Here is a 9437-nt window from a genome sequence, read left to right as displayed (position 1 = left end):
CCCCCCGAATCACTTCCTGGTTCTCGTCCTCCACAAACAACTTGAGATCAGGGAGAGGGTGAACTTCTCCTGCTACAGATGTCTATGGGTGGGAATAACAGCGGGATTCTCTCTAGAACGATTCGATTCTCATCAGTTAATCGATGTTTAAATGTGTTGATTTTTATTTAAAAGTTGCTGTCAACAGGAAACAGAGTGACTGAAAGAAGACGGGATTTAAAACCTAGAGTTTAGGCAAAAGTGCAAATAAAAAAAAAAGGCCAAAAGGAAAACAAAAACAAGTTTTGTGTATATATACACATGATCTAATAAGACATACATAAAATAATTAGGTAAAACACATTCAGGCTGTTCATCACTGGGCACAAAAGTTGCTTTTAGGGAGAAACCTCGGACAGCTCCAGGCTCTGGGGGGGTCTGACGGTGCTGGTCGCTGTTTTTATAGACACCAATAAAGATAATGGAACTATGACTGGAAATAGAAGTTGTGGTAGTTCATGGCGTAGGAGGGCACTGCAGGGCGTAGCAGGGTGTAGCTGGACGTAGGTGGACGTAGGTGGACGTAGGTGGACGTAGGTGGAAGTAGGGGGACGTAGGTGGGCGTAGGTGGACGTAGGTGGAAGTAGGGGGACGTAGGTGGGCGTAGGTGGACGTAGGTGGACGTAGGTGGAAGTAGGGGGACGTAGGTGGGCGTAGGTGGACGTAGGTGGACGTAGCAGAGTGTAGCAGGGCATCGAAAGTGCCATTTCAACAGCTGCACCCATGATTTATGTGACACTCTAGTCCAAGGAAACCTTCTGGGTGAAACACAACCAAACAAGAGGACTCCTGGGAATAAGCTCCCCAGAGCTGAGTTAGTAACAAGCATTTCTGGGACATGGATGCACACAGAGGGACAGATAGAGGACCCAGTGTGTCCAAGGACGTCCCCCGGCAGCCTAAAACTATAACGGCCTAATTAAGATGTGGTGCGAGGCAGACCTGAGCCAGGTCTTAGGGTTGGTAGATGACTCCAACGACTATGAAGAGAAGCAGAGAAGACATCAGAACACTTATGTCGGCTACAGAGAAAGCTCTGCGTGGAGCCTCCGCAGAACCATGAAACATCCTCAAATACTGCAACGGAACCTTCTAGGATGACTCATAAAGTCCCTCATAAGGTCTCATAAAGTCCCTTATGGACACGCTGGTCAGTGGTTTCCCTCGGCGACTGCTTTACATCGGCATGATGGGATCCAAGTGTGTAACTTTTGATTCAACATGGGGGGGGGGGGGGGGGGGGGGGGGGGGGGGGGGGGGGGGGGGGGGGGAGACATCAAAAATGTCAGTCTGCATCTAGTGAATTTTTCTGCAACTCTTTGTGACTTTTCTGCATCAAGTTATGGTGCAAATGTCTTTATTCATGGAAAGGAAATAGATATTTTTTGCGGGTGTGTTGCACTGGACGGTTTGGATTAACCCTCATGTTGTCCTCATGTTGTCCTCATGTTGTCCTCATGTTGTCTTCATGTTGTCCTCATGTTGCCCTCATGTTGCCCTCATGTTGTCTTCATGTTGTCCTCATGTTGTCTTCATGTTGTCCTCATGTTGTCTTCATGTTGTCCTCATGTTGTCCTCATGTTGTCTTCATGTTGTCTTCATGTTGTCCTCATGTTGTCCTCATGTTGTCTTCATGTTGTCCTCATGTTGTCTTCATGTTGTCCTCATGTTGCCCTCATGTTGCCCTCATGTTGCCCTCATGTTGCCCTCATGTTGTCTTCATGTTGTCCTCATGTTGTCTTCATGTTGTCCTCATGTTGTCCTCATGTTGCCCTCATGTTGCCCTCATGTTGCCCTCATGTTCTCCCCATGTTTTCCCCATGTTCTCCCCATGTTGTCCCCATGTTGTCCCCATGTTGTCCCCATGTTGTCCCCCATGTTGCACTCATGTTGTCCCCATTTTGTCCCCATGTTCTCCCCATGTTTTCCCCATGTTGTCCCCCATGTATCCATGTCCTGCACTTCTGGTTACACCCAAACTGCATTTCGTTGCCTTGTACCTGTACCTTGTGTAATGACAATAAAGTTGAATCTAGTCTAATCTAATCTAATCTAATCTAATGTTGTCCTCATGTTGTCCTCATGTTGTCCCCATGTTGTCCTCATGTTATCCTATATCAATGTTCTTTTTAATTCCCCAAAATAACATGATTGATTCCACCCAACGCTCTTTGCCAAGTACAAATCTCTACTTTCATTGATTTTGGGGCGTCTTATTCTAAATAATTTCAAATTTTTGCTTTTCTAACTCAAACATAATTTCTTATTTTTGAGGTTGACCATAAAGTCCAAAAATAACTGTAAATCTAAAGTTACTAAAGTCAACAAACGTGTTGCTTTCCGGTAAAACAACACAAGGGACTCATTTGAAAAGATAAGTTTCTTTTAAAGTCGGTTCCCTTGTGACTTCCTCACACGCCGCGTTACGGCTGTTTGGTGAGCTGAGTCGTAACGTTAACGTGTCGTTCATTACCGATCCCGTTAGTAACCGGCTCGGCCACCGACGCCGTTACCTTCCCTTCATCTGCTCTGCTGACTCGTTGCCACGGGCAGGCGCCTCGTGCCCGGACTCATCACTACACTCTCCCTTCTCCTCTTCCTCTTCGTCCTCCCTGCTCCTCCTTCCCTCCTCCCTCTGTCCTCTCTCTGTCCTCTCATATCTCCTCCTGACTCACACCGTCCACTTTTTACTCTCTCCTTCCTGATCCCTCCTTCCTCCGTTTACCTGCTCTCTCCTTCTACATCCTTTCACCTCCTGTCCCCTTCCCTCCCAACTCTCCTTTCATCATCTCCTGTTCCTCCTTAAGCAGGACTCATGCTTCTGGGGAGCCTGCATGGGATTTAACGCTGAAGCAGACATTGGCTTTTATTTTGATTTATTTATTTATTCATTAATGCAGGACAATGCACGTTGATGAACAAGTACAACGGTACATGTAGATGTGGCAGATAAAAAAGACACAGGATAGTCACATTTAGCATTTAAAGACAAGAAGAAACAAAAAGAAAAGAAAAACAAAACAAAAACATTCATTAGAAAATGTTAAAAATGGAAACACAAGTTAGCGGTGGTTACGTGTCTGGTGAGCTCTAATCCTCAGCTTCACCTGGCTCTTAAAGGAGGCTAAAGTGGGACGCTCCCTTATAGTTGGGGGAGGTGTGTCCCATAATGCATTGCCTTTAATAGATGGTGCATTGTGGCTGAAGGAGGTTTTTCTGAAAGGAACCTCACAGTCCCGGTTCACCACAGCTCTGGTGATCCAAGTGTGTCTATATTTAATAAACTCCTGTTACTCACCTGTCCCTTCCTGTCCCCTCCTCTTTCCTCCAGGTGTGTCCTCCTGTCCGCTGCGTCCATCATGCGGTTCTCAGTCAGACTGAGCGTCTGCGTGCTGGGCTTCGTCCTCGTCTCCCTGTTCCCTCAGCCAGCACGGGGTCAAGGTAAGTACCTCCACTAGTACGCTTTCCTCTCAGGGACCAACAGACGAGACTATCTCAACGAGGTTTACCACGCAGCTACGTGGGACCAAACGAGGCCAGCAGGGCTAACCGGGAGGTTTCCTAATGCTAGCCTACAGGGTTCGCCAGAGCTTTCCATTGTGGCTCCATGTAGAGCTAAGAACTGGGCTAGCTGATCCTTAAACCAGGATAACTGGAGTTCTTATTATAGGCCTATGCAAAGGGCCGGCCTGGGCTATGAACATCTAAGTGTCCTTATATACGTGACGGGTGAATTGGTAGTTTCCACATGGGGCCAAACGTGGAGACACATGTCTCCTTTCAGCACAAGGACACATGTTGGGAGCTCACTGCTGACCTGGTAGACCTCCGTTTGGATTCAGCAGGTTGAAGTCTTCACTTTGTGGCACTTTTGTTGTGCAGCTTTGCTCCAAAGGCATTTGACTTTAATTTAAAGGTATTTGTTTTTATTAAGTTGTTGTTTTTTTATCCTTTTTTTAATGTGCGATTACCCTCACGTATCCTGTCTCAGAGGGAGAAGCCTTGCTGCCAGAATCCTAATGAGGAATCAGGTTTTACTGTCTGCTAGACCAACTGTGTGGCTGCGACTCAGTCTGTCACCTCCGTAATTAACCCGCTCTTCTGTGCATCTTATTCATTCATTCATTCACTTGGGGAAGTGTTCAAGGAGCACTTTAATGACATCTCAAGGTACAGATTAGAAATCTCCACTAGTCCCCAATTTTAGTCTTGAAATGAACATGACATTTGCGCTAAATGTGGGTACATACAGTATATTCTTAACTTTGCTAAAGCAGATTGTTGTTGAACGTCCTTTTTGCTCAAATCCATCTAACTTCACAGCTTTTTGTGTTTTATTACAGCACCTCACAGTCTGTAAGACGAGAGCTCTTCATTTACTTATTCTTTTTCTTTTTATTGCATTTACCAATCTGCATGCTGATGTCGTCTTTCACACTATTTAGTTTATTCAGCAGTTAACACATAACCTCACTTATTAACAGAGAGACAAGTCTACGTAAACCTGTTATTATCATTAACAATACTACACACTCCTTTTTATCAAGTGGACCTTTTCTCTTGGAATGCACATGATGATCTTAAATTAGTTGTGTATGCTAAGTCTGATTTGTGGTTTTATAAAAGAACTCATTATGGATCTAAGAAAAGGTTTGGAGTCCATTTTCAATCTTGTGTTGGGTGTCACATCTTGTAAAAGAGTGTGTGGCTGAAAAAGGGAACACACTGGGGTTGGATGATTTGCTTTGAGCACGGTTAGGTACTCTGCTGCACCCAAACACATTTAGCATCCGCCAGCTTTCAAAGCATGTTGGCGGGGTCGAGCCTAAAACTAAACGAGGCTAAACCTGTCCCGCCTTCGCTGGAGCGCCAACGTCTGCTGACGTGGTGCTCAGCCATAAAGTCAGGAGGTGGGCTGGTACGGTGTTGTACCGTAATACCAGATAATACCAGGTCTGCATGCAAAGGTTACCACGAGTCTGCTACCCACTGATATCGGTGCTCTGTTTTGATTGGCTGACAGCAGGGCACATCTCTGCTGCTGTGCAGCCAATGTCTGCAGAGGTCACTGAGGTCGATGCATCGACTTGGGTCTAACTAAAAAAATCAAGGTACACGCCAAGTTACTATTTTCCCAAAGATGGTTTATGTCAGCGTCTCTCAAACGTATCACTCAAAGCTCTGAGTCTAATTCTTATTGGAGGACAGTAGTCACCTAGTTCTGGGTCTTAACCCTTGTGTTGTCTTCCCATCAACCATTAAAATAAGTTATCGCTTTTTCTGACATTTTTGTCACTTTTTCAATGTTGTGGGTACTTTTTTAAAATGTTTTTCCCGAAGTTATTTATACTTCTAATGTTGAGATTTTCATCTTATTTTGAAGGCCTATTTTATTTGATGAAAAAAAAATGAAACTGGGCCAAATTTGACCCGAGGACAACACAAGGGTTGTATAATATTAAACAGGTCTTAATGACCCTACATCCATGTGACGTGACCTCCTTATGATCACTGAAATGTTTTTTAGTTTTTATTCTGTGGTGTTGTAGTTCTTTCTTTTGCTCTCTACTCCGTCTTGCTTTTCATTCAATTTTATAACGTTCAATAACTTTCCAGGTACTTTTGTGTTTCTGCCATTTGTTGTACTTTTGTCGTGATATAGGTTTTAAATGTCATTCATAAAGCTCTTAAAAAGGTTTTGCTGTTTTTTTCGCCATTTTCAGTGCTTCATAATGTCACTTCATTAGGTTTGTACTCATAACACAATGAATGGGCTGAGTCCAGAAGGACTTTCCCTTCGGTCCGGACCAAAGTCCAGAATTTATTCGTAGTCTTGCATTTTGTGACCCTGCGAGATCCCCGGTCTGTAACGTGAGACGGTCTGTAGACGTGTCCGACCGTAGCCTGTACAGTACGTCTGCCACAAGGACGCTTGTTAGCGTCTGTGCAGGGTTTGAACTGAAAGCGACCTCGGCATTCCTCAGTCCAGAGGCCATTGTGTGTGAGCCTCGGCTACAGCGGTGACCCAGGACAAGCTGAGGAGTTACGATCAGCTTGGAGCGCCTCCACTGATGTACTCCTCTGTGTCTGCAGCTCGCTGTTAGTCTCAGGAGAGTCGAGAGGAAGTTTTTCAGCAAAACTGCAAATAAAATGGAACATGAAAAGCTGATAAAGCTGATAAAATCGACTTCATGTTGATCTATGAACACAAACCTTTGACAACAGAGTGCAGGGGTGTGTGTAACTTATCTGAGTTCAGAATCCGCTTTATTGACCAGGTATTAAGACGCATACGAGGAATTTTCCTTTGGAGCATCGTTGCTCACAATGTGCTTACACACACAACACAAACAACCCAACAAACAATATATACACACTAATATATACACACTAGTATATACACACACTAAACAGAAACAATGTAGAGAGATGAGTGCAATGAAGAGTCCAATACAAATTATTTAAATGTGGAACATAGTGCAAAGGGTACTGGGATAAGTAGTATTAAGTTATTATAATACAATAGGAACAGTATGAACTAATCTTTGTGCCTCCAGACATAAAAGTTCTCATCAATGTTGTAATTCTGTAATGTAGCAAATTTGAGCGAGTACTCTTGGCGACGACAACACGGTTCTTGGAGACATTTGCAAGATAAAAGTGACTTTTCAGTTGGGGAAAACTTTCAATCATCCTCTCAAAGCTTCCTACTTTTAAACAAGAGTTTTACAGTTTTCTGTCCTCGGTACAGAAAATGCTTCTTCACCTAAAAATAATCCTTCTATTCCTCTCACCAAGCAATGATTTTAAATGAGCCACGACTTTGTACTGTTGAATTGCTGCCCAGCGCATGTGACGGGACGCCTCTCGGAAACCTCGGCAGCAGACGACGCTCAGCAGACGACGCTCAGCAGACGACGCTCAGCAGACGACGCTCAGCAGACGACGCTCAGCAGACGACGCTCAGCAGACGACGCTCAGCAGACGACGCTCAGCAGTCTGCACGCGATTGTCCACGAAAAACAGATGAGAATGAAGTTCTCAGCTCTGCACGAGAGGCCTTCTGTCTCTCCTGCCTGTTTGCTCAGCATGCGATACTTGTCTCTGTGTGAGAACACAATCTTAGACAGAAGATCCATGGCTTTGTGTGTGTGTGTGTGTGTGTGTGTGTGTGTGCTGCTGCAAAGGAACCGGCGGGTTTTCTTAAGAGGCGTCAGAAAAACACCACCAAAGCCACACAGATTTTTTTAATGTGCATGCACCCAAAAACAGTTGCCTCCAGTTGCGGATAAACAGACATAATTCATGCTCACACGTGGATGCACTCACACAGTTACACACAACACACACACACAGTCCACACAACGCAACCACGTTACGGAACCGAGAGGTGCGAAAAAATCAGCTTCTCGAATCATTGGGGTTCGAGCAGCTCTCTCCAGATGAGAGAATGTCCTTTTGTATCCGAGACAGAGAGCTAAACCCTGAGCCGGAAATCCATGCGAGCCCTCGTTCTCATCCCCAGGTTGGTGAGATCATTGGTACAGTATTCCTTATATATGTGTGTTTGTGTATAAATATATGTGCCTGCTGTTGAATGCGCCGGCGTCACATTCCCTCCATTTGAAATCGGGATCATCCTTCCTGTGCTGAACTCAAGTTTCTTTGCATACCTACACGAGTAGTTTTTCTGCAGATGAAGGTGAGCTTAAAGAGGCGGTTCACCCGAAAACGCTGCCGAGGTGTTTTGGTTTATCAGCGCCACTAAATGCTGCATCGTTTTAGGAAGCTGTATGGAGTGAAGTGGATATATCGGTTCAGAAAAGCTAAAGATAAACGCCACTTTCTCTTCGAATTTGTGTCGCTTGCAACAAATGTGTGTTTACCTCGGGTGACACATTTAAAACAACGTTAATCTGTTAATGTTGGGATTTAACGATACACTGAAGTCACGGTACGATTTTACGATACGATCAGAATAAGCCGCCGACAAATGTTCCTTTTTATTTTCTATAAAAAGTGCAAAACGACAGATGTGTTCTCTTAGCAACAGTGCAACAGAAATAGTATTTTATCCTAAATGAAGTACAACTTTCATAATTAGATGTTTTTAAAACAAATCACACATCACGATGACGTAATAAATCAAAACAGTTTTCTTCAGATAATTGAACTAAGAAGGCGTAGTGACGTTTGGAAGTCAATCAAATGAAATCTAATCTCAGAAGTGTGTGACTTTATATCCATTTTTAATCAATTCACAATACAGTGTTACATCCCTAGGTAATTCGGTTCATTCATTCATTCATTCAACCTTTAATTAAACTCAAGATCATTGAGGTCAACCCTCATTTAAAACAAAAAGTTTTTTTTGAAGTCAAACAAAGACAAGAACAGAACAGGAACCAGAACACAATAAGCAAAATATAACAAACGTATGTATAATACAGTTCATTTTGAACAATATAGCGTTGTTACTGTGTCATGTAGAGACAACATGTATTATTTTTGTCCCAACAAAACACACACAGCAACACAAATTCCTTCCGAAAGATTGAGGAAAAATATCTGTCTGTTTGTGTTTTTTAAATTTGGGTGAACCGTCTCTTTAAGCCTCTTGCTCATTGTGCACCAGAGCTTCAGAGCTCCACCAGACGTCAATCACAGTGTAGGTATTTAAAGAAGTCGGCGGCAGCAGATGGCTCACCTCATAACGAGTACGCAAACACAGGAACCACTTTGTGGGTTTCAGATTTCATTTTCCTGCCCATGGCTGTTTTTTCTTTTCATAGTTAACCAAAGATTTGGGGAATGTGTTGCTTCTAGACACACAGTTTATCATCTGGTATTTGGCTCTGCCGGTGTGAATATGATGGGGTGTTGGGTTATGGTTGTGACAATGAAATGTGGTTTTTGGCATTGCAGTGCTTTTACAATGGCCTTGTTCCAGTGTTTTAACCTTAATGTGAAAACACAACCCGTTCTCACTCCCGACTCCTTAATAACTGACGCTCGGTCAGTGGCTCTCAGCGTCGGACACAGACGCAAAAATCAACCTTTTGTGTCTGTGTGGAACTAGTCTCGTATTGCCAGACCTTCCTCCACAGCGCTGTGGAGGAAGGTCTGGCTAGTCCGCACAGCATTCTGCGATGGGATAAAAACATGCTCTGGTTTATTAGCATCTCTCATAATCATCTTGTGTGATAAGCGTCGGACGGAGCAATGGTGCCGCTACATGGCACCATTGGCTAAAATGGCCTGGGAAGGAACTTGTTTTGGTGGAACATGTTTACGTTTTGGAAGTTATTTTAGCCGTCAAAAGAAACTCAGATTGGACAGATAGTCTAGCTAGCTGTCTGGATTTACCCTGCAGAGACCTGAGGACCAGGTAACCATAG

At 43.9% G+C, this 9437-nt stretch overlaps 1 protein-coding gene across 1 annotated transcript in view; it reads left to right on the top strand.

The window, feature by feature from the left end:
• The window catches only part of LOC117957217 (collagen alpha-1(XIV) chain-like), a 146732-nt gene that overhangs the window by 2680 nt on the left and 134615 nt on the right, over window positions 1–9437 (top strand). The window contains exon 3 of the mRNA XM_034892813.1: window positions 3371–3480. Coding sequence (XP_034748704.1) covers window positions 3399–3480 — 82 coding nt within the window. The 5' untranslated portion in view covers window positions 3371–3398. The remainder of the gene's footprint in view (window positions 1–3370; window positions 3481–9437) is intronic.

The sequence above is a fragment of the Etheostoma cragini genome, chromosome 14 (genome assembly GCF_013103735.1).
Source record: "Etheostoma cragini isolate CJK2018 chromosome 14, CSU_Ecrag_1.0, whole genome shotgun sequence".
Classification (NCBI taxonomy): domain Eukaryota; kingdom Metazoa; phylum Chordata; class Actinopteri; order Perciformes; family Percidae; genus Etheostoma; species Etheostoma cragini.
The sequence above is the reverse complement of the archived record's forward strand: the minus strand, read 5'-3'. Positions and strand labels throughout refer to the sequence as shown.